The 26951-nt window shown below is 29.7% G+C and overlaps 2 protein-coding genes across 22 annotated transcripts in view; one reads left to right on the top strand and one right to left on the bottom strand.

The window, feature by feature from the left end:
- LOC105234114 (soluble guanylate cyclase 88E) overlaps positions 1-26951 on the bottom strand; it is a 134295-nt gene that overhangs the window by 40544 nt on the left and 66800 nt on the right. The window lies entirely within an intron of this gene.
- The window catches only part of LOC105234111 (hypothetical protein), a 30209-nt gene continuing 12789 nt past the window's right edge, over positions 9532-26951 (top strand). For 5 of the 18 annotated variants that reach the window (XM_011216379.4, XM_049449147.1, XM_049449146.1 and 2 more), the window contains exons 1-5: positions 10506-10665; positions 12523-12700; positions 15823-16035; positions 22518-22587; positions 23022-23131. In XM_011216379.4, coding sequence (XP_011214681.1) covers positions 12610-12700; positions 15823-16035; positions 22518-22587; positions 23022-23131 — 484 coding nt within the window. In that variant the 5' untranslated portion in view covers positions 10506-10665; positions 12523-12609. Of the gene's footprint in view, positions 9637-10504; positions 10666-11919; positions 11956-12073; positions 12232-12522; positions 12701-15822; positions 16036-22517; positions 22588-23021; positions 23132-23859; positions 24300-26951 lie in introns of those variants that run through there. The other 13 variants (XR_003845500.2, XM_011216375.4, XM_049449144.1 and 10 more) reach the window with 7 other exon arrangements.

Below are 26951 nucleotides of genomic sequence, written 5' to 3'. Positions count from 1 at the left end.
GAAGTTACACACAAATTTGAAAAGGCCTTTCAGAGTGAAATATACCAAAATTTACATTACGAGTGAATATCGCCTAACTAGTACATGCAATTGAGTAGACAGTCGCCATTTTGTGTATATTATAGATTGCTATCAATCTTTTTTATGGAGATCATTATGCTTTAAAAATGATATTGCGCAGGTAACAGCCGCGGCTGACTCGAATTTATTTTCGACTACTTTTTTCAGCAGTGGCAACCGTATGACAGCAATAATGCACCGATTATTCCATGTAGACAAAAAGACCTACAAAGAAAAAAGACATAACCCTACAAAAAAAAAGTACAGCCGTGTTACATTGTATGATCTTAGATACCACGCCATAGACCCACGACACGAGATAATGCTCGTAGCAACAGTTTCACTAATTAAATTGCTTGCTCCGTTGGCTGTATGACATGGAGCGCCGTCTTGATGGAACCAAAGGTCGTCCTCCAACTCAGGCACGAAAAAGTAATGATTCCCTCTGTCCATTTGACACACAAAATAGTGACTTTTTGAGGGCTTAATGGCAATGGCTTATGGATTATCAACAATCCGATCAATCAAATGTGAGCTTCATCGCTGAAAATATCGTTGTGGGCCCATGCACCGAACTTGGGACACTTTTGATGATTGTTCGACTTAAATTCTTGCACGATTTGGATTTTGTAAGCCCACAAACTAATATATTTCCGCAAAATCTTTCATATAGTAGATAGGCACAGCTTCACTCGGGTCTTCTTCGATACACTACCTTACAGCAGAAGTGACAAAATCAAGAAACTGATATTTAGCTAATGCCTAGAATGTTTGCTCAAATTTGTTGTTATGCGAAGGTTGCCTTTTATATTTCGAGATTAGAGAACAAAAGCAAATATTAAGCAACCCAAATCGCTTTATTGTTTTTCAAAATTATTCAATTAAGATTTTTACACTTTTGAATGCATTTTAACCAATTTTCGAAGCACTTTTGTCGCTATGAATGATGTATCTCCAAGACATGTGTTCTGAACATTTGAACCTTTTCGGGTGACGAACAACCTCAACCTCGCAGATCTTACGTATGGAAATAAAAAAGAAGCCATTCGATGCCAAGTCAGGACTAAACGGTAGATGACTCATTAAATTGATGTTTTGCGTATTCAAAAATGCAGTTTTTCAATCAATGTGTTAGGGCTCGCATTGTCGTTTTGATCTGTCTTTGGCGACTTGGTTTTGGTTGCAAGTGCTTCGCGCGCTTATAACTTTTGTTACATTTGGCGCAGCTGGAAACACCCATACAGTCGACTGTGTTTAATTTCGGGCTTATACGCGTAAATCCACGATTCGTCACCTGTCACGTTGTCATAGACTTGTTTCGTAGCAACAGTATCTTATTTTTTAACATTTGCCTCGCCTAATAAATACGAGCCTTGTTTTGAGCGATGTACAAATAGATTCAATGTTAAGAAATTGTTTTTTTTTACTATGAAATGTTCATTAAATATTGAGTGTGTGCTGTTCGCACTAATGCTTATAGTTTGTCTCAATCTCACGATAGACGAACTTGCAATATCCCATAAAAAATTTATAAAAAGATTTTGGGTAACCGTTGAATGAAGTTGAAAGCAATAAATGATTATCTGCAGATATAAAAGGAGTATATTGGAAGTACTGTTCATTTATATTTGAGTGTTCAAAAACTTCGTTAAAACCTCACAATCAGACAATGCATCTTAAAATTACGAAAAATACGATTTTTGTGAATATAAATATGCTGTATCAATCGTTTTAAAATTGTAAGGGTATATCTATACATACATACATATAAACATACGTAGCAAAGAATATTTTGCTTATATTTTCCACTTGACTGTATATTTTATACCTAAGTTATATTCGGAAAAAAATGTAAATATCTCTTATATCATATTCAACACTCATCTATTCATTTATAAACAATGCAAAAACATAAAAAAAAATCTATCTATGCATGTGCATAAGTATTCACATGCTAATATTCATTTATATATGAATAAACCAATGTTTTAGTGCTGTTCCTCTCTACCAAGTGGCGTGTTCCTTGCCTTTCATCTTTCTTTGGCAGATATTTATAATCACTATGATGCTCGTTTGCTTTCACACATATACATACATCTATTGTATATATAGTATAATATATGCATGTTCTTCTATAATCATCTATGTATGTATTTGTATTGTGTGTTTAAGTGAATTGTTTAGATTCATGTAGTATTTGGCCTACGTAAATGAACTTGAAAATCAATGACTGATGCAAGTAAATATAAAATACAGAAAATTCATATTTTTATTACAGGCTTACTAACTGATTTAATGTTTAATTCTAATTTAAAATTTTTCTATGCTAATCTGTATGTCTTCATATTGTATATATATAATTACTATTGCAACCTAACCAAAGGAAACTTATTAACACATATGAAGAGAAGCTTGGATGATCTAAACATGACGACAGAAAGAAATGATCATCACAAAAAAATTTGGAAGCTATAATCTTTGGTATACTACTGCGATCAAATTAAAAGGAGAATTTATACTTCGCTTGTTTTTTTCCTTTAAGTTGGTAGTACTGTTAGTGACATCTATGCTAAATTTCACATCAAATTATTCATTAGTACTTGAGACTCGTTTCGTGAGACTCTAAAAGTGAATTATTCGATTTTTACTAAGTCTGAATTTATTGAACAAAGAAGTGCGATAATACACCATCTCATACTGCATTGGTTATTCGTGATCATAACGCCACATTTCAACTAAAATCGTGCCGCAACCACCGCATTCGTCTGATTTACCTTCGTGTAACTTCTGGCTATTTAGAAAATTCACATATCCACTCCGAGGACACCGTTTTGACTCAATTGAGGCTATAAAAGCTGCATCGTTGAAGGCTTTGATGGCCATCGCGACGAAGGATTTTTCCAAGTGCTATAATGATTGGAAAATTCGTTGGCATAAGTATATAGCAGCAGGAGGGGAATACTTTAAGGAAGATCAAATGGAAAAATTCACCTTTCAATTTGATCAGTAGCACGTAGAGTTTGGTCCAAGTTCGATTACAATGCAGAAATCTACGATACGTTCGAAGAAAAAACTGAGAAATATTTTCAAGCGCTCCATAAGAATGCTTTATGATTACCTTTTACAACTGTGAAGAACTCAAAACTAACTAATGTAAGGGAAAAGATAGATGAAAAAAAACTAATAACAGTTCTATTATTCCCACTATCTTTTGCAGCTAATAAAAAGCATTTGAGTTGGTTCAAGCATCAGAAATAAAAAAAGATGAAGTTAAACAACAGAAGAACACCAATGAAACTATAACAAGATATCTACAAGTACTAACACATGAAAAGGAAGATTTTTTTACTTCAGAAGTTACAACAGAAAACGAATCTAGCAACATATCAGGAAAAGAAGGCCGTGAAAAAAAAGATTGCAAAACAAACGTGTGAGGAGGGGACTAATTAATCTTTTATGACTGAGAAAATACCAGAGGAAAATGGAATCAAAGAAAAAGATGAAGATAAATGTTTACTGCGAAACCGCAAATCAAAGATCAGCGAGTCTAAAGTATTGTTCAAAAGAGCAGCTGAAAAACTTAAAGGATCTGATGGAATAATGGGAGTAATAATTATTTAGACAGAAGGTTATACTCAACAAAGAAAATTGCCTCTTGGAAAAGTCATAAAAGCACTTCCAAAAATACATACACTTCACAAGGAGCTGACCATTATAAAGGCTTAATCGAAAAAAATGTAATTGCATCCATTTGGGAATTACAAATAGAATGTCATCATGTGTTACATTAACAAGAACAAAGTGAACTTTCTGAACAAAACCTTGTGGTAAGAACATGGATTTTCGCTTTCCCAAAAGTCACCCCTTGGCACCAACGCATATGTTCATTTTTAAACAACATAATATATAAGTATATTATATTTCAGTAGTTTTTACTTCATTTTAATTGATCAACTAGTAGTTATTAAATTACCAATGCTAAAAAAGAGTGTAACCAATTTTAATTTTTTAATTGTCACATTTATCTACGATTTTTTCCGCACTTCACTACGTGCATAGCTTAATTTAATCTCGGTGTATTATTAGCATTAATATTGTCAGCAAAAACTAGTAGCTAATTTGCTGTTTCGAGAACTTTGCATTTTTCCAAGAATGCACGGAAAAAATAGCGATGACAATATGCTCAATTAGGCGAACTTTAGATTGGAAATATTTATTGAAGAATTATTTTTAAATGCTGTGAAAGTTCGACACTATTTATTAATGCAAATCACAATGACAAAAAACTTACAAAAATTGTTATTTATGCCTAATATTTTTAGGAAATATAGTTTATGTATGACAACGATTACCGTGGTCGTCCCAATTAGGCCATTGCTGACAACAGCATCAAAAGACTTACAGCATGATAATGGATGAGCTAAAAATGAGCTCTACAGATTTAGCTGAGGCTCTAAAGATATGAAAATAACATAACAATACATAGTTCATGAGCGTTTAAGTGACAAACCCTCTGTGAGACGTTGGTTCCGTACGAGCTCACATTCACCGTGCAAAAACGCAGTTTCCTATGTCAAGGATATCTTCTAACTGAATGGCAACCACTTGAAGAAATTTTTTACCATCTATATTTTATACTCTTGCAACATGTTGGTTTAGAGTACAATAGTTTTGTTCACCTAACGGTTGTACGTTTCAAACTAATCGAGTTAGATATAGAATTATATATACAAGTATATAAATGATAAGAATGTTGAGGCGAGTTGAATTCCGAGTGACTGTCTGTCTGTCTATTCGCCCGTAGGTACGTCCCTGCAAGCTGCAATTTGAGTAAAAACTGAGATATCTTGATGAAACTTATCTTCATGAAGTTCGTAGATGGGCGTAGGTGGACCATTGTCACGCTCACAAAGCGTCATTGAAGTGAAACTTAAAAAATGCCATAACTAAGGACTTAATTAAGCGATGGAACTGTAATTTGGTACTGAGAACTGTAGTAGCACGGGGCGTCTGTGACTAAAATTTTTTACAAAATGGAATGGTCAAGAAACAATTAATATAACGGGATAAAACTTTGCACGAATAATGTCTTTAGAGTATTCCACGTCACCTTATGGCCAAAAACTCGTTCTAGGCACCATTTAACTAACAAGGCTTACATACCTGAATGTACTTCCCCAGTATTATTCCTTACAAATTGCAAAAGTATGGAATGTTCGGTTATACCCAAACTTAGGTCTTCCTTACTTGTTCAATCTATCTTTCTCAACCAAATCATGAAATCAAAATAAACTTACATCAATTTGACGCAATCGCAATGCAAGAATGCTATTGTATAATAAGACAAAAATAAATATTTAACTAAATCTCTAAAATATCATGCACGTGTCTAATAAACAAACACACACACACATACACTGACTTCCGTTACAGTTGCATTTAATCTAAAATAGCGCAAGTGCAAAGAAAGAAATTTTTCTTCAAGTATTTATTGAAACTTGTGTTTTGTTTACTTCGAATGTGCCCGTAAAAGCACAAAGGCAGCCACAGTTCGCCTTTGATTATAGCCAAAATTAGATAAATGAAAGATGGCGCTGTCTGACTGTGAGGCAAAACGCTGCTCATATACTTGTATGTATATTTACTGTGCACAAGTATTAACCTTGACATTGGGTTCAAAAGAGAGCACAAAAGAAAACTTTTTCTAAGAAAGTAATGTTTTGAGCTTGATTTTTTTCTGCTGTTTTTTCTTCTATTGTCGTATGTGTTATTTAACTTTTGCTTATTTCCTTTTCGTATCTATTGTTTGGCTCCTAATATAGTTTAATGCCATGTTTAAAGAGATATGGCCACTTTTGGTTATATGAATACAGAAGTTGTGTAAGGACAAAATATAAAAAGAATATAGAAAAGTAGAGCATAAAAAAATAAAAGTTGAGGAAGTGAAAGAACTTTGGCAAGTTGAGTGAAAAGTGAATTCATGTGGGAAATACCTGGCAACTGCAGTAACAACATAGAAATTTATTTGTATTTATGTAGATGTATATATATATTAGGGTGAGCGTTATTTTCCAAGTTGGTTTTTGTAGTAAATATCTCTTGAAGTTTCATACAAGATCTTGCGTTTAAGCCTAAATCAGTGTACTTTTTCCACATATGTTACATTGGATTTGTTGATCATTGCAATAATTTTTTTAACTCCAAAGCAAATAAACCTACAACCTTAAAAAACTTATATTCCAGTAAAAAATTGTTCACTCTATAAAAAGCATTCAAATGATTTTTTCATAAAAACATTATTTTAAAAGTTATATCCAGTCAAAGTTATGAGTCCAATGTACTGAGGCATTCATACAAGTGATTTATGCATTCTGCGTTACTGTTTTTGTTGTTGTTGTAGGAGCAAAAAAAAAGACTGAAGTAATTTTGAGGCGTGGTGCCAGGTTTACAACCGTTAGCCAGAAAAAAATTTAGGTCCGTGCCGGTTACTTAAGCCCGACTGTCATGAGAACGGATTATTTGTTACTCATACGACATGGTGTACATTCAAACAGTCGTGATGGTTGCTTAACTTTAACTGCGTATAACTTTTAAAACGGTGATTTTATAAAAAAAATTGTAAGCACTTTTTATATAGCAGAAAATTTTGCACTAGACTTTCATTTCTTTAAACTTGTAAGTTTACATATTTCATGCAAAACATCAAAAAATCGCATGCATGCTACATAGTATATGGGAAAAGTATTATGATTTTGTCATAGTTTAAATTAAAGATGAAAAGCATCAACTTGAAAAATAACGCACACCCTAATATATTTAATTCTATATTAACATTTCTTTGCGTTTTTTATTCGAACAATTGTAAAGTCAAAAGCAACTTTCACTGCGCAGCAAGAAATAAACTTGCTAAAAAGTGAAAAGTTGTGTCTTTTAACAGCAAAGTTTGTTGTCAGTTTATTGCGCCATTTGTTGATCTGCCAAGAATTCATCGACTCTTACTTTTATTGCATTTTGATTAAACAGCAGCAGGTGATTGGCACGCGTTTATCACATAAATATGGCAAATTACAATATTTGTTGCACGTCTGTGGACAATATTAGCTAAGCTTGATTTGCGCGAAATGGTGGGAATATTTTAATTGCTTTATTTAAAAGTTGTCTTTATTTGTTGAATATATGCTGTCTAACCTTCAGGAAGTTCGTAAGGTTTCATTAAATATTTTTTGTTGCAACTGAGGAAAGTTGAGGAGAGCCCGTGATTTATTAGTCCGCTTGCGAACACTTTGAAAAGATTGTATTTGATACTTAATTGAAAGGGAACTATTATATTGCTTTTGAGATAAGTAAATAATTCTATTGTACTCTTCCAACCTTTTCCTTTCTAATGCGAAATTACCGCAAATTATGTAGTAAAAATTTAGAAGAAAGAAAAATTAAAATTTGAGATCAAAATATTTCATTAAGCAAACTGTTGTTGTACAAACGCATATTGCGATCGTTTTGTGGATTGTTAATAGGCGTGAGATAACTAATAATCTCACTTAGACTGCTAGATACGCTTATCCAATGTGATGCTCAGGACTCCGTCGAATACGTATAAAGCCAACCACAAATTTTTTGAGCTGACTAATATGTACTCCAGTCAATTTTCTGGCTTCTTAGATAGTATGGCAACCAAGATGCTTCAACCTTAGTCTGGCGAAAGTGCTGATTGCTGTCCAACGCTTGTTGAACTCGTGCGAGGCCCCTAGATTGAGCGTCTCAGTGCTCGAAGACAGGTGAACACCTGCTTGTTGACATCCTAATCAGATTTGGGCTAGGGCGCCCTTTCTAGCGAGATCATCAGCTTTATAGCTTCTAATAAGTCCGTTTTGACTAGGCAGTTTAATATGGAAGAAGCTTGATGCCATAGATAACGAGGTCATGCACTCCTTTAGTAGCTTTTCGATCGGAGTGGATGCATACCTTCCTAACTTCGTTGTAGTACACTTACTGCAACCTTAATAGCTTATGCTTGAAAGGCACTACAGAGGTCCCACTCCAACCTTCCCTTTGAGTTTCCATAAATCCGTGGAAAAGTTCCCGGACCAAGTAATCAGAGATGCAATCAAAGTGGGAGAAGATTTCGGAATGTCCCACTATGAGATCCTTAATGTGTCCTGCTTCCGTCGGACCAGGATCTTATTAAAAAATAAGACTCGACGTCTTTGGAAATGCTACTCCAATCATATACGAACTAGATTCTATATAAGGTTTGCAGGTTAGTTAGCATAGTGTTCAAAATTTGTTTGTGCATTCAAACATACCAGACCATGAATGAATTGGAAGCTATACCACATATACTACTGTTATTCTTAAAATTCACAATATCTGCATAATACATTTGGACAAGACATAAACGTATTTGGAGATCCTTTTAAACTTTAGTGATTTATCGCGTTAGATCTTCTATGGGAAACATATTATTACTAGCGATGGGTCTTGGATCTATGCTTATGATCTGGAAACAGATGAGCAATCGGCCGAATATGGTGAAAAAACTGAACCGAAGCCAAAAAAACGTCAAAAATTAAGGTTATGTTGGCAGTTTTCTTCGATTATGGAGATGTGGCGCACTCCGATTTTCTTTCGACCGGTCAAACTATCAACAAGGAATATCATTTGAGTGTTATGCTTGGTTCATGCGAAACCAATCGTAAAAACTTGCCAAAATTATGGGAATTATGTGCCGACAGCTCTTGGTTTTTACACCGCGATAAAGCACCGTCGCATATGGCATGGATTCTTCGTGAGTTTTTCGCCAAATTTTAAACCAATATCGTGCCGCAACCACCGTATTCGCCTGAGTTAGCTCCCCGTTTCGAGGAAACCGTTCTTACTCCAATAAAGACATTAAACGTAAACACTAAGAGCATTGAAGGCTATTCCAAAAAGAGCTTTAACAACTGTTTCGAAGATTGGAAAACAAGTTGGCACAAGCGTATTAGGGCCAAAGGGGATTACTTTGAGTGGACGATATAGATTTCGAATAATAAATTGAGGATTTTAAAATTATGAGCAAACATCAAAAAAGCATCAATAAAATATAAAAAATGTACTGAGAATATACGTAAGGATACACAGAAAGGATAAAAAATGTAACGAGCTGAAAGACCTACACGATTCGCAACACGTCAATGAATGATGCAGAAAGTGCTTTCTGTTTACAAACAAATATATATTTGGTATGAAAATGTAAACTAAAATCGACTCAAACAGCGCATGATCTCATAGTTCGGTGAGACAATCACTTCATGCAGATATAAAGATAAAGCATATGTATATTAATATATACATATGTATTTTTGGGCATGTATGAGCATATAGCTTATTTTGTATATGAAAAATGTTATATGAAATTTGTTGCATATATGTACAACTACATACAATTTCATTACTATATAGACTAGAGTTCACATTAACCACCGACTGATCTGCAAAACCAAACTCTGCGGGTTAAACGGCAGAAGAAAGAGGCAGCAGCAAGTGGGTGAATAGCCAAAGCAGGCGAGTGAGTGAGTGGACAAAAAGGAAGAGGTCAGCATAGCGTTCAAGATCAAATTTGGCGTAATTAATATATAGCAGTAAGTTGATTTATTGCCAATACAGGGGACATTTTAAAATGCAACAATGTAATTTATTTGAAATATTAAATTGAAAACAATAATTAAGGAGAGCAAAGACCTCTACAGAACAAGTGTCTGCAAATGTGAAAGGAAAAAAAATATACAAAAATTATTTCTGCATATGTATTTATGAATGTATGCATATATCCTTGCTTTTGGTTGGTAATACTTAATGGAAGTTGACAGTGAAAATAAAAATTCAAATAAACTCTTTTTGTCAAACAAGCGGAGGTGTTATATGCACAATTTTCAATGCGAAAGACCGAAATATCATAATTGTGGTCAGATTGCCCCTGAGAATACTTGGCAGCATGTGTGAGTGTGTGCACATAATCGGCGATTAACTGTGATCAACGCACGAACATGTCCGGGGCGGATCGTTTGTAAGACTTTCCAAGGCTTTTTTGAAATAGAATAATGAAATTTTTGAAATGAGATAAAATCACAAAACCAAAAAAAATAATACAATAACAACAATTTTTTGTGTTATACTTTCAATGATCGCCAAATGCAGCAAGGCAGGGTACAAAGCATTTACTCGTGGGAGGATATGAAGACCCTAGTATGTAAATACATATTTATAAGCAATACAAACAACAAATTTTATAAGAAATATATGTGTGTTTGTGGAATATTTCACATTTGCCTTAAACTTAAAAATGTGTGCGTATTTCATTGCTTTAGAAAGCGTTGGCGAACGGAGCTTTCGGCTACCAATATCAACGCAATACACATACACATTCAGAATTTTTAAGTTTTAGTAGTATTGGCATATACACTGCGCATACATAACGGTGAATTCTTACAAATACTCAAGAATAAAAGGAATTTCTGTGATAAAGCGAATGAAATTGGTGAAGCCGATTTTCAACATCGAACAGTTTGAAAAAATTCTTCGTTGAGGATAGATCGCTATTTTTTAGTAGGAGTAAAGAAAAATGTAAGAAATTTTTTTTTTGTAACAATTTCAAATTTATTTATAAAAAATATTGAGAAAAAAATGAGGAAGCACCAAAAATTTGAAAAAAGAAAGTGAAAATTTTTTGAGTACCGACTAAAAGACTTTTGAAAAAAGTAAAAGGAAATTAAAACAATAATTTGTTTAAAAAAAATATGAAAAAGCATTAAAGTAATTGCCATATTAAATAAATAATAATAAAAAATCAAATAATAAAATCATACACTTTTTTAAATTTTCTTAACAAAAAGTGACAAGACACTCTCTTAAAACCATTTTCATATTAATTCAAAAAAAAAATTGTTTAAATTAAAAAATAGGATTTATTAAATTAAATACTAAATTAAAGAAATAAGTATGATTAAATGAGTAAACAGAAACTCAACAGCGCTCGAACGTGTTAATTACAAATAAATTTAAAAAATTACAAATGGATTGAAAAAATACCAAAAAACAAAAATGAAAAAATAAAATAAAAAAATGAATTAAAAAATCGGCAGAAAGTGTCAAAAGATCCTTAAAAGTGCAGAATTTTTTCATAATAAAAAATTCATTAAATATATTAAAAATGCATACCATTTATGCCGGAAATTTTTTTTATTAAATCATATTATACAACACCTTGAATATATACAGCGGTTTTGGAGCAATAGCAAACATGCTTGAGCATAATGAAAAGATGAAATATTTCAAAATTTTGTATCCGTGCCAAAAATGACATGATCAGTCACAACAACAAAAACCACAAAAATTTATAACGAACAACTCGGCTGAGCGCGAACACCACCAAACGCCGCAAGCGAGAACAAATAAACGCACCCAACTCAAAAAAAGAAAATAGGAAATAATAAAGAATTAATACAGCGTAGCGCCACAGCAAACTCCAATACACACCACAAACACACACACATACATATGCACGCACGTATGTACGGATATGTATGCCCGCCGTCATCTCAACTCAACCCTCTGCATTGGCGCGCTGTGAAAATATTCAACTCAAGGACATTTAAAAATAACCGTGAAATTTAGCTGCCGCTTGTACGTATCACTGCTGCCCGCTCCAACAACTCAAGCCCACAAACCAAAAGCAAACGCCAGCAACGAGTAGTGATCAGCAGCAAGCAACACCACCACCATTATCACCAACACCTTCAACTCATAGCCAATACATAAATAAGTATTTTCCGCGAGCAGATCATATTGGCAAAAGGTTTTTCAAATTGTTGTTATTGCTGTATTGGCGGCCTATCCACCTATCTACATTCGCTGGTATTTGCATGAAATGAGCAAAATACGTTTTTATGCTCGCGCTTGCTCATTCAACAGGCTGCAAAGCTTTGAGCGCTCGTTTATATGCGTATAGCGCACACTCATTCGTGTGTGTGTGAGTGTTTGTGTGAATTTGTCGAAACATTTTTGAAGTGCGGTGTCGTTATACGTGAAAATATATTTTTAGTGTTCGGTGATCTTGTCGTCTTTGCGATAGTCTTCGACATTTTCTGCGCTCTTTTTATTCGAGAAAAAGAACTGGAGCAGAATTACAAAGTAAACGAGCCGTTGAAAGAAAAAACTTAGCAGAACAGTAAAGATTTCGGAATTTTTAATAATAATAATTAAAAAAAAAAATAACTGCATACATGAAACTGTTGTAGAAAAGTGAAGAAGAATAATTAAAGTGAATATTAATAATTAGTCACTAAATAATAGAAAAAATATAAAATAAAAAAGTTTTTTTTAATTTAAGAAAATAGTAACTAAACTCGTTCATAAATTACACATTACTTACTGAATGCCATTATTTATTTTTCTTTTGCCTTTTGCTCTACTTTATTGCAGCGAACGAGATATTTGACATCGAACCTCAGTAAAATTAAAACTATATAAATTTCTTGTTTCGAAACAAGCAACAGCAAATCGATCAAAATGTTTAAAAGCCATTTGGAAATGATTGGTCGCAATGAGACCCCCAGCAAGAAGGCGAAATTCTGGCAATCTTACATCAGATCCTTGAAGGGTGAGTTTATGGAACATAGTTTACGAAAAAAAGGAAAAATTAAGTCAGAAATAATTTACGAAAAAAAGTAAAAAGTAAAGAAGAAATAATCGGCATAAAACAAAGTATTGATAAAACATATTATGAAAAAAATAATCGCCATAAAGTAATTCCGAAATTATGGAGAAATAAAGTTTGTCACCTTAAATATTTTTCAATATTAACGTTCTACTATTTTAAGATAAGACTATTTATATATGTCTACTAGATGATTTTACACTAATTTTTTTTTTTTTTTTGTATAAAAACAGTTTCAAAAATATAGACATAATATGTGAAAACTTTTTCCAAAATAGTCTAACGTATCTCTGGTGTCATTAAAATAAATTTGAGTTTAAAGCGAAGTTCTGCTAATGGCAAGAAAAACATATCGAGGAACTTGAGTCATATATGAAAATAGACATTATAATTTACTTATTTATAATTTGAACTGACTACAAACTACATCCATATCGTCACATAAAAAACAAAATAACATTCAAGTTTCAAAGTTTAGAAAAATAAATTGTTTGTTTATTTCGGTGAGAACGTATAGTTTTTAGGGATCTAAAATTTATCTAACTAAACGAAATTTTAAGAGGTTGTATACATAGAAAAGTGGTCGAACCTTTCTCAGTGTTTTCCATCATCAGTGAACATCATGACTCATGATTGAGACCATGCGAGAGATTCAACAATAATCTACTGTTTTGATTTCACTATAGTATATTGATAAAGTTTTACTAAAATTCTTGATAAACGATTTGACAACATGTGTTCATCTTAATACCCAAAATAGGGTTTCTATTTGAATAAACTTTAAAAAACCTTTTTTTTGGGTTATAAAACTAAGTTTACCAAAGTTTATTGGTGGGTTATATATTAAAAACTATTACCTTATTGTTTTTATAGTTACTTTGGAAAAACAAAACAATCCAATATTCGAAGATATCTCTATGTGTATTATTTAATGAAATATGTAGGTATTTGTTTGCACTAAAATCACTCAAACTATATTTTAGTTTTATATGAGTTAATTAGAGAATTTAATATTTATATGGTTGGATATTAATTAAAATTAATTTAGAAGCCAGAAATTTAAACTACAATATAAAAATACGTATACTATGTACTTACATAATATTATACACACCTATAAGCATTCTGTGGATCATTTTCAAGGTGCCCACTCCAAAAATCAGCAACCCAAAATATAAAAAAAAAACATTGAAAAGCTTATGCTCAAGTGACACCTTTTCGCTTTTCTATATATATTTAAATATATTTATAAAATTGACTATATATAAATGATGTCGAGTTCACACTTTGTATACAGACGCAGAACATTTGATCTGTACACTCGAAATAACATCTTCATATACTATAAAGCGATTGGTATGCTTTTCGAAGCACTAAATATTTTTAATTTGTATAATAAAATTTTGTTTTACGCACTCACACACACTCGTACATTTACAAATTTCGAGTGAAATCTTAACTAAAATCAACGAAACTGTGCGCTATTTTCGAAACGACAAATCACCCCAGCCAGCCAGCCTGCCAACATATTGCTTATTTTTGTATCGAAAAGTATATATTTTCACTATGCAAAGTCATAAAATAATATTTCGTTAAAAAATAAAAGAATTTTATAAAACTGAAATTCGCTAAAATACACAGAAATAGGTAAATTGAAAGAAAAATCTTCGAAAGCAGACAAAAACTAATGCTTCGTTGAAGCTGCGCAGATATGCGTGGCGATTTATGTGTTTTCGCAGTGTGAAATTGGCGAAAAGCCAAAAACTGAAAACGAAAAAAGCTAGCGAATAAACAGTGAGTTGAAATATACAATAAAATCACAACAATGTATTTTGCTGTTGTTGCAAACGCTACTGCGGGTGCTGGATAAATCGCCAGCTATTTTAGTATTTAAACTAATTTGTTGTTAATATTTCGGTGGCCAAATGTTTTAGGAATATGCGACACAAAATAATTAGAAAATATTTCAAAAACTAATTTTGAAAAAATCCAAATTCGAAAATAATTTTGAAAGCATTTTAGGCGCAAACGAACACTTGCAATGCAAAATTCAACAAAGTAATTTGGAAAACTTTTAAAAACTAATTTCGAAAAATCAAAATTCGAAGTTCGAAAATGATTTCGAATGTACTTTAGACGCAAATGAACACTTGCAATGCAAAATGCAATAAAATAATTTGAAAAACTATTAAAAACCAATTTCGAAAAGTCGAAGTTCGAAATTAGAAAATAATTTCGAAAGCACTTTAGACGCATATGAACACTTGCAATGCAAAATGCAACCAAATAATTTGAAAAACTTTTAAAAACCAATTTCGAAACTCGAAAATGATTTCGAAAGCACTTTAGGCGCAGACGAACACTTGCAATGCAAAATGCAACTTCAGCAAGCACAAAAATGACGAGTAGTGGCAATGCGTTACAAAGCAATGCATAGATAGTTAGCAGACATATCGAAACAGCTGAGAATGTCAATTACATTTGTATAAAGTTTAGAGATTTACACTAGAAAATAATGGGTCTCTATGTGCTTATTTTGGATTATCATTTGTTTTTGTGCGATTTTCTGAGTTCACAAATATGCGTCAATGTAATAGTGTTAAATCTTTTGAGTAATACAAACATGGAGGAAATGAGTTTGGATAAACATATTTGGTCTTGACCTACTTGTGAGGTTTAAATAGACAAAGTAATGAAACGTTACTAATAATATATAAAAGGGTTTCATGAATATAAGAAAGCACTTTAATTTGTAGAATTCTCCATTTTTAAAAGACAGAATTTTTAGTTATTCCAAGTTCATAATTTTTGAGAAATTTAAGTTTTTCAAAGTTCATATTTTTTGAACTGGTGAACTGTTAGATTTTCGAATATTTAAAATAATTCAATTTCGAAAATAATTACATTATTATTTAACGTTTTGAAAACAAGTATATATTGTGTATAAATACGAACAAATACAAAAATACGAAAATATTTCAATTAAAATCTAATTATAAGAATCTTATGCGAACAACTTAATGTGAAATTTACCAAAAGATTAATTTTAATTTTTTCGTTTATAGGATCCGAAGATATCCGTGCTCATGAGACTCCACGCGTCAGCCGTCCATACAGCTCGTACTTGGACTCGCCAGCCACATACAGGAGCATCTTCGATGAACCCGCCACTGCCAACGAGCGTGTGCAGTCGCATGGCTACAGATACTTGCCAGTGAGCAGAGACACCTATGGCTACTCGCCACGTGCCATCTATGATCATCACTACAGCAGAACAAGTAAGTGTTGGCGAAAATTTCCAATAGCTTTGTTTACCTTGTTTTATTCAAAATATTTACAAATGTAGTCAAGAGGGATGTGCTGGCAAAAAAGTCGATTTATTAAAGTTAAATAAGCATATGTAAATCGTAATTGGTCATTGGGAATGTTAGTAATATTTTACTAAAGTAACATACATCGAAAGTTCGTGAGAAGTGATTCGCAAATAAATTGGTTTCATAAAATTTAGATTGTATAACTAATGAATCAATCTTTTCCAATTTTTTCGAGGGTTGGATTCTTTGGTAAATGAGTAATTTTTCCATTTTTCGAAGTAAGCCTCCAAAATCGAAATATTTACCTTCGAAGTTCGAAATTAAATTTAATTGTTCGATCAATTTATATTCTGATCAAAAATAGTAGTAATTTTAACATAATAAATTCAAATGACAATTCAATTCTAAAAATGCGGATTTATCGATTTGAAAAGCTAATTTATCGATAACATAACATATATTTACATATTATGTACCAAATTAAGGGCCATCATGATTGCTCAATTATTTTTGCAAATATTCTTATGTTGTTAAAAAATATCAATAAAAATCGACTTTTTTTATATTTTTGCATTTGTTAAATTTTTAATGAGTACATTTAGCTTAAAGTTAAGCGTACACATTTTGAAATACCGTTATGCTTCTTTGAAAAAAAAAATTATCGATAAAAGTCGACTTTTTATATAATTGCATATTTAAAAATTTGTATAAACGCGTTTTATTTGAAGTTATGCTCAGGTACTGTACTCTTATTGCTGAAATATTTTTGAAAATACTGATATACTGATTTGAAGAAAAAAATATCGATAAAAGTCGACTCTTTGGTTAATTTAAATTTTTTTGTATTTTCATTGCTTAATTATTTTGTTAATATTAAACAAATTCAAAATTATTAATATTTTAATACATAGAATTGTTGGCACATCCCTAAAAAATTTAAGTATTTTTTTGATTTCCAAAAAATTATTGTCTACAATTTTGGCTTATTTCATTTAATTATATTTTATTAATTATTATTCAATTAAATGCCATCTCATCACGCATCATCGGCAACTTGAACTTGTACAGCTGCGAATTCATAGCCGTCAACGTGTTAATGCTCATTGCAATATTGCGCAATTAAAAAGCAAATACATATTTATGCCATGTTTTAACAGTTACATATACTATACGCGCACAAATTCATTGCATTTTCGTTTCATTTGTGATCGTGATTCTTATGCAAATCGCTCACATACATGTTGCTCTTACTGTGGTCGCGCTTGTCGATTCATCGTTCACTGCAAAAACCTTGGTCAATTTTAATGATACATTGCATGCGTCATACAAGAAATATTTGCAACACCTCAGAGGTGTTGCGAGTTGGCAAGATTCGTCCACTTGGCCACCACAGCAATTTCAGTGTCACCTACAATTCAATTAGAAAAAAAAATTATATAACAAAATGAAGTAAAATAAAATTTATCTAAAAAATTAAAAAAAAAATATTTATTCAAACATAAATTGAATAAAATGTATCTAAAAAAATTTGATTCAAAATTAAAATAAAATAAAATTTTTCTAAAAAAATCTAAAAAAAATTTGATTCAAAAATAAAATTGAAAACTAAGTAGGTACAAAATATTTTTTTTTTGTAAATTTAATTGAAATTAGCATTCAAAAATAAGTAAATAATATGTGTCGTCTCTGTGTTATAGACGCTGCTGCGTCGTGTCAGCAGGTATTAACTTGCACAAACATTATTTAATTTTTATAAAAATAGCTCGTTGGCAAATTACGTCAGTTTAGTGTTTTTAGCGCCTAACGGTACGAGCAGTAAACAAATACGCCTACAACTTTGCATACGCATGTGTTGATATGTGAGACTCACAGTGTGAATATTGCTCAACCATTGATGTGCTGCAAATTTTTCTCACATTTATTGTACTATATTTACTATATACATACATATACGAATATCATATTATATAATATACAATATGTATATACATATATAATATAAAACATATATGCCACTAAAAATTGCTCAACATTTATTTTTTTCGGGACTGCTGGCATTCTGAAGCCTTCCAATACACACCTAAATATAAAATTTACCTCAATTGTTGTCTTCCTGTAGAGTGCAGGCTTTCAAGTCAATATGTAGATAGCTTTGTAGAAAAACAGTTCAAAAATTCAATAAAAATTTGGCTTTGCTACAACAAATACAACAACAATATAACGAACAATAGCAGCTACGTTGAAAGCAATGATAGGTTTCCATTTCCTACTTATGTACATATCTACATATGTACTTCGTGCATACATACTATGTGTGTGCATATACTTCAATAATTTGTATGAGTAACAATCCTTATTTTTCCAATCCAAACATATTCATATATAAATAGTATATATGTATATATGTATATAGACAACACGGCTTTCTTTGCATTTTGGCAATTCGCCTTCAGCTTTGTTATCAAATAACCGGCAGCGTCTGTGGGTGTTTGCTTTGATTGCCAATATGTGGTGGCTTTTCCTGTACATATTTATGTGCATAAGAGTTGACATATAATATTTATGTCTATATGTATACTTATGATTAAAATTATATGTCTGAGCCTCGTGTAACATCACTTTAAGAAACCGAATTATAGCAGGATAAAAGTAGGCTTGCATGTGTTTAAGGTTGGGTTTGAATCGTTGGTAGAAGGTAATATGAGAGGTATAAACGTTATTGGCTGTAGGAGCACGGTATGACAATTCGGTACTATGGTTAAATTTGCATAGGATGCACAAGTCAGATAAAAAAGTTGCGCATTACAGTAGTAAACTTTTGGATTTATTGTGTTTCCAAAAACAAATTAAGTATCAAGACTTTTTGTATTATATGACATATTTCCTTAAGAAAACGTTGAATTTTAAATATTTGAGAGTTTCGTATTTTAAAATTTTTCGAGCATAGCGAATCGAACGAACAACTGGTATAAAGTATTTTGTCGTTAAGAACCACAACTGGCCTAAGCGAGGTTTAATAGCCTGCCAGTTTAACTTGACCTAATAGTATTTCCAATATTTACAGTAGCGAATCGAACAAACAACTGGTATAAATAACATAAACTGGCATAATAAATAGTTAGAGCGTATAAAACATTACAGTATATTTAACGAGATATAATTTTATACATATATAATCCAGCATGTAGATTCATTGCGAAGAAAGTAGGCTATTAAACATCGGACAATGGGTTGCTAGTCAAGGCAGCGTCTTAGTAAATTATACGAATTTGTTATTGGAATTTATCAACCTTTCACAGCGAAATAATAAGTTACAATAAATAATAAATTTTCTCAAACCAAATCCATACAATTTTTAGTACTTAAAAGTAATGCAAAATTGTCTTTTTTCTCTCTATCTTTCTCAAAAACATAAACAATACACAAACATTATATAGAGCCTGTATAAATGTTATGATCCGTTTTTAGAGCAGAATATATTTAAATAACTGCTTTAAACGATGCAAACTGCGAGTTAAAAGTCTCAAAAAAATGAAGAAAAAAGAAAAGTTGATAAGTTATACAAAAAAATATATAAAAAAATCAAAAATAAATAATTACAGATATTTATAGTACTCATATAATTTTAAACTATTTATTGTACAATTTGTTGAATGAATTTAAGTATTCAAATAAAAGGAATCTTAGAAATTCAATTTGAGTTTAACCGTTCAACAGTTTTCAATGTTTATGCGTTAATTGTGTTATTGTTCTTAATAAAATGTTAAATACAATGTTAGTTGGCTAGTGTTTTTATTGCGATTGCTAGTTTTTTGACACCATAAACTCAAGATATGTATGTATGTACATATGTATATAAATTTGCAGAAGAATTTTTGGAGAAAGCGCATATTTTAGTATAGATCATTGAGAGATTACAAAGGCACTCAGCGCCAATACACCTGTGTTTTACGCAGTGTAACTGTATTATTTGGCATTTTCGCATGCTCTACTTTTACAATACTCTACTCAGTGTAGACGTGTCCAAACACGTATAGGTACAGACCTTAGACATGCTGCATCTTGTTTCTGCTACGAAAGCGCTTTGAGTTACTCAACTGTAAATTTGCTCTGTAAACAGGTATTTTTTTCATATTTCAAGTATTGTATTCCTTAAATTATTATCCATTTTATTATTAAATTATTTCGTTGTGGTTAATTTTAAAAAAGAAAATTATACATTTTCCTTCCTTATTAATATTTGCATTGAAATAAGAGTGACTTATGCAATTTCTGCTCATTTTAACTTGAGTTTTTTTACAAGCAATTTGGTTTTTAATTACATAATTCTTAGAAATGACGAATGGCTGAAGTTACTTATTTGTGCGCAATGCAATTGCCAGTTATTTTCAGGTACACTCCTACACCTGTGTTATCGTATTCATTTTCATGCATTCAGCACCATTGCATTTTCGCGCTTGTTTACACATTTGTTTTACGCTTGTGTTTACATAAACATATCGTGTTCATACACATACATATGTATGTATGTATATCGTTTCTCATCGGGCTTTTGTGAATTTAAATGAATTCATGGTATCATATGATTCTTTATTGCATTTCGTCTTATCATAATACAAAAATATTATTTGAAGGACGCACACTATAAAAAGTTCGAAATATCTTTCAAATCAAATTTTTAGTATACAAATTTCCAAATAAATTTTAAATACAATTTTCAATTTCAAATAGGAAAATCGGAATGTAAAAGGTGCAAAATATTTCCTTCTGATTTATTAATTTTTATTTATTTAAGCAAATTAAATTTATGGTTTTAAAAAGCAAACAAATAAAAAATAATTGTAGTATACATATATTTTCTGTAGCTAATAATTTCTTCTTGTGCTATCTCGTCAGTTTGAAAATAATTTTTTTTAAGACATTACTATATTTTTTACCACTTTCCTTAAAAATAACAAAAAAAAATACGGAGAAAAATAATAATTATAAAATTTCTTATTTTTATATTACATATACATACATATATACTAATATTTAGAAAAGTAGCACGTATTGCATTTGTTTTATATTTCCAAAAATATTTTTAGTTCATTTCATAATTTCATTAATATTTTTTTGTTGTTAGTGTATAATGTATTTTTAAATAAAAATAAATTATTTTATATTAATATATATGTAAATTTAGTTATCAATTTTATAAACTAATTTTTTTTTAATTTGATTTATTTTTTTAGTGTTTCTTGTATTATTAAATAGTTTGTTAATTTTTAAATTAAAATAAATTATATATTATATAAATTAATTTTTTTTTATTTTTAAGTTAAGTTTTTTAAATTATTTTTTTTTGTTAATATGTAATGTATTTTTAAATTAATATATTTTAAATTTAAAATTTGGTTTATTAATTTTAAAAATTAATTTTTTATTTTAATTTATTTTTTTTGTATAATTAATTTTTTTGTTAATACTTACATATAAAGTATTTTTACATTAATTTAATAATTTTATAAATTATTTTTTTTTTATTTTAATTTTTTATTCCTTTCATTTTAAAATTAAAAATTTTGTTTATTTAATTTTTCTAAATTAATTAAAATTTTTAGTTAATTATAACCAAATAATGCTGGTATATTTTTAATAATTTTATTAAATTTTTAGTATTTTTTGCATTATTAATTTTATATTCAATTAATATAAAATATTATATATGGAATTATAAATTTATTTGATTAATTTTATTAATTAATATTTTTTTCCTTAATTGTATTAAGGTATTACTATATAAATATACTATTTAATAATTTTTTACGTTAATATTTAGTTTTCTTTAATTTTTTTTTTTATATATTTTTTTTTTGTTTAATTTATTAAATTATTCATTTATTATTTTTAAAAATTTTTACTTAGTTAGTTTTTTTTGATATTTAGCGTTTGGTAATAAAAAATTTTCCAACCAAATACACATACATATTTATTTATAATATCTACCATATAGATTTTCATTTTTGTAATTTTTTTGTTTAATGTTAATAAATCTTTTATATAAGTTTATTTCTATATATATTTTTTGTATTATGTTACTTTCTATTAATTTTATATTAATTTATGTATAATTTTTCATCATGTTATTTCGAATTAAAAAAAACATAGCTTTTTAAATATTATATGCAATAAGAACAATTTTAACTAATATATTGCTTTAATTAACTCTTGCTATTTTTTCAAACCGCTTCTGCTTGGACACATGCTTTAAAATGCTTCTGCAATTTCACCTATGCTCTCTTGCTTATCGTTGTATGTATATCCATGGATTTTATTTGCTAATGAGATTTCGAGTCTAAATGCTTTACTATTTTCACTGTAAGCCAAATTTATTTATTTTTTAATATTTATGCTCCTCCAAAAACTGTATTTCAATATTAATCTGTCTTCTACTTTTATTCTAGTTCCAGCCAACTACGACGCAGAGAGGGCATGGAATGATCATTTGAAGCGCATGCAAGAAATCGAACGCAGGTGAGTCGTCGAGTAGAATATACTGTACATATGTACATATGTATGTATATACCATACATAAAAATTCAATGCAAGCAAGAGTTGTAAAATACAAAAAAGGCAGAATCTTTATCAATTTATACTTTGTAAACGCGGTAAATTTTAGAACTTCATTTAAAAATTATGCAAATAGTTCGCTCACTCAACTCTCACAGTAGAGCATACTCAATTCTCAAAATTTTCTTAGCATATATGTAATTTTCTCAAAATGAAATAAAGCGTATTAAAACTGCAAGCTTTATTTTACTTGTGTTGCTACGTATAAAACTTGCTTTTCTCCGCTTCTTTGCTCTCGTTTTACTATAAAGTAAATCTGCTTATCAATTGCACTTGTACTTTGCATTCAATTCTTGGAAATAATTTCACGATTTTTCAATTCCCCTCCTTCATTGCAGATACCCATCTCGTTATGGTCTCTACTTGAAGGACAAGCCATACACACCAAACGCTTTGGTGCCTTTGGAATATGAGCCAGAAGATAAGCTGCTCCAAGAACTCAACAAGGGTAAGGAACTGTAAATTTTAAGTTACAACAAATCAACAACAACCAAGAAATATATATACTCTACTAAAAATAAAACAACAACAAAGCGTAACAAAATACACAACAACAATATTTACAAGTATCAAAAAAAAAAATAAGTAAAACGAACAAAATTTATAAGAAAAAATTCAAACGAAGCAAACAATTTGATATAGATATTTAACGAATTATATGTAGATAATTGCAAATATTGTAAACACGAAGCAAATAGCGTAAAGAGTGAAAAAATGAAGAATTACAACAAATGCATTCGCATATCCTCTACACCGAAAAGAATTTTTTCAAATTCAATTAAGCACAATAACAGCTATACATGAAACTATACCCTAAACATTTTAGTACTGCTCACTCAGCGAAAATTGCGAAAAATTGAAAGAATTGGCAAATTTTATTGGAGATATGTATGTATGAAAATATGGCAAAATTTTAAGAGGAAAATTATTACTATTTATTTATGTATGTATGTAAGTGAAAGTAGTCGAGTGAGCGCACACCAGGCAATGAATTATGCAAACACCTGTACATATATGTAATACTACCACTACTACTATTAACTAATTGGCGTCTCACATGGTATATACAATATATATTTAATGTTTTTGTAATTTTTTGCGTAAGCGAACTATTTTTGCTAATATTTTCATAAAATATGTATGTTTCTTTCTATATTTTGATTGTTATATTTGCAGCACGAAACATTTGAGCAAATAGCCAATTTTCGCTAGCAAATCTACACAGCTGCACAAAAGTTCTGTACTGAACAGACAAATACGCTAGCGATTACAACAATACAGTTAAATTTTAAATGAATTTTTAAATTAACGTAGTCTTGGCATTACAACTTTTTTGTCTGTAAATGTTTAAATTAAAATTTCACATACATATATACACACATATCTCTGAATAAATAGCGAAATGACTAATTGTATACACAAACTTACATACAAACATTAGTCTGAGTGAAGTAGCAAAAGCAAAAAAGAGCTAAGATCAAAGCGACTAAATGAGTTTAAAGAGAAATGCAAAGCAAACAAGCAGAAATTCGTTAAATGTTTCATTGTATTTAACGTCATACAACATATGTTTACTTTAAATTTAAAGAATAAATACTGAACCAAACAAAAACTTACTTACATATCTTATATTTAGTTGATAACGATGAAGTAGGATGAGAGAAAAAACTGATTTAAAAGCTTCATTAAAATTAAAATAAAACCAAAAAACCCAAACCAAAATAGTTTTTATTTAATATATTTTAATGAAATATATTTATTAATCACTTAACAACAACTAAACGCAATAATATAGTAAATTAATTGTGAATGTTATGGACTTCAATTGAAATGTGGCAAGAAAAGTTAAGGCTTTTCGATATACGGAATATTTTATTAATAAAAATATTTCAGATAAAGAATTTAATTATTTTCAGTAGGCTTTACTCAAAATATTTTTTTTTCTAAACTAAAAAAAGATATTTTCTCAAATTTCACATTTTATGAAAAAAAATATACAAATAATATTTTAAAAATTATTTAATATTTTTATGTAAAAATAATTTTTTTTTAATAAAAAATTTCAATTTTTTTATATATGTTGTTTTTTTGAAAAATATTTTTTTTAAATGTATAATGAAACTCATACAAAAAGTATATATAATATTAAAAAAAATGAAATAATATTTTTCAAAAAAAAATTAAATAAAAAATTTAAAATTTTTATATAAAATATAATAAAAAAATAAAACAATAAGTATTTTTTTTGTATAAATAAACAATATTTATTTTTTTAAATATAGCTTACAATTTTTTTTCAGATATTTGTTTTGAGTTTTTTCGAAATTAAAAATAATTAAACCTAGTACAAAGAAGTTATATAAATAAAAAATATATTTTTTGATATAAATATAAAAAAAAAAATAAATATATAAAAAATATTTATAATTGAAAAAATTTATTATACTTATTTTCTTTTACAATAATACAATTTTTAATAAAAGTTTTAATAAAATTTCTCTTTTTAAATTTCGATTGAAGTCCAGAACGCCAAATATCATGAATTCATTATATTTACTAAATAAATACTATTTTAACTAAGTAGCGCATTAAATAAGCTTTAAAGAGTGAAGAGCAGGAACTGAGATATTGCTGAGAGGAGCTTTTAAAAAATTAAAAGAAATAGTAGCACGGTTGCTAAGGGAGAGCGCGATTACATTGTACAGAGCAATCACTAAAGAAAAGTTAATCAGATTATAAAGTGGAATAAACAGTTAAAAGAAGAAAGTTGTGAAAGCTTAACAGAAAAGCTTTCAACTAAACTTATAAAGCGTTAGCAATACAACTTTAGATATTATAGAGGGCAGCGCTTAAACTAAATTGTTTTTGAGAGAACTTTTGTAGACGCTTGAAGAAAAAACGAGCACAATATTGAAGTGAAAGGCACGATTTTTTCAAAACAAATTAAAATAGCAATAATAGTGGATAACAATAAGGAAATTAGAAAAATAAAAATCAGAAATTTGGCGAAGTTACGGGTAAAACTGGGCACTCATTGATAGATTTGCCATGAGCGTCACTTTATACTTTATTAATACTGAGAGCGTTCACAAAAATCAATAAAGAGCAATGCTGGGCGCTGATTGGTTGGATTTTATCAGCGTATTGGGAGCGAACAGTGGCAGCTTCTTGATAATCTCTCTTGATAATAGAAGTGCTATTGAAATAGCAACAATCATAAACAAAGCCAAAAGATAATAGAAAAAATCGTTATTATTTTAAAAATAATACAAAAACAATCACAAAATAAGAAATACATATCTAAGAATTATTCTAACATTAAACAAAACAAAACAGAAAAATCATATAATGCAAGTCTAAATAAATCATTTATTTAACAAAAAAAGTAATCAAAAACTTTTGTTTTCTTTATCCTCACCATCAAGTGACACGGATTTTGGATTTTGAACTTCACTTCACTTGTAGTGGGTTGATTTTTTCCAGCAACAAAATACTTTTAATTCATACCATTTCTTTCATATATTTTTTAAAAATTTTTTGTTACTTCATTATTTACTAATTTAATTTATTTTTCATATTTTTCTGTTTTGTATTTTATTTGTTGATTTTGCTCATTCATCATTTATCTTTTATTTGACTTACTTTTCATTTGCTGTACTATATTTATCTGTCTGTAATGCTGTATGATTTCGTTTCGTAAATCGTACTACGTCCTCCTTGTACATTCCTTAACTCAACTAAATCAACTTATTTAATGTAAATAAATCGAAATTAACGTGCAAACCAATACACAAAATCATGCATTGTGCATTCGCCTGTAAATACTGCGAATATAATTCTAATCCCAAGAATAAAATGAGAACAACTCAAGCGAATTATATACAAATTTTTATTATTAAAAAAATTAACACAAAAACAACAGAAAATGAAATATTTAACGAAAAAGCATATTAAAGTATGAACAAAATGTATTTTTTTTAATATTGCACAAACGCGTTGAAGCATAAAAATTGTTTAATGTGTTTTTGTACTTGATTGTGATTAGTTGAAATTTGTAAAGTAATGCAAAAACAAAAAAAAATTGTAAACATAAAGAAGCAAAAAGAAAACGCAGCAAAACTGCTGCTTATCTATGTAAACCCACTTCCCTCCTTTGTAATTTTCATACACACACAAATTGAATATCTCAATTCCATGTTGATTGAGCGGCTTGTTTGACAGCGTGACCATCCGCCCACTTTCGGGCATCAATTGGCAGCTTCTTACTC

The sequence above is a fragment of the Bactrocera dorsalis genome, chromosome 2 (genome assembly GCF_023373825.1).
Source record: "Bactrocera dorsalis isolate Fly_Bdor chromosome 2, ASM2337382v1, whole genome shotgun sequence".
Lineage (NCBI taxonomy): Eukaryota > Metazoa > Arthropoda > Insecta > Diptera > Tephritidae > Bactrocera > Bactrocera dorsalis.
This window is presented reverse-complemented; position numbering and strand designations above follow the sequence as displayed.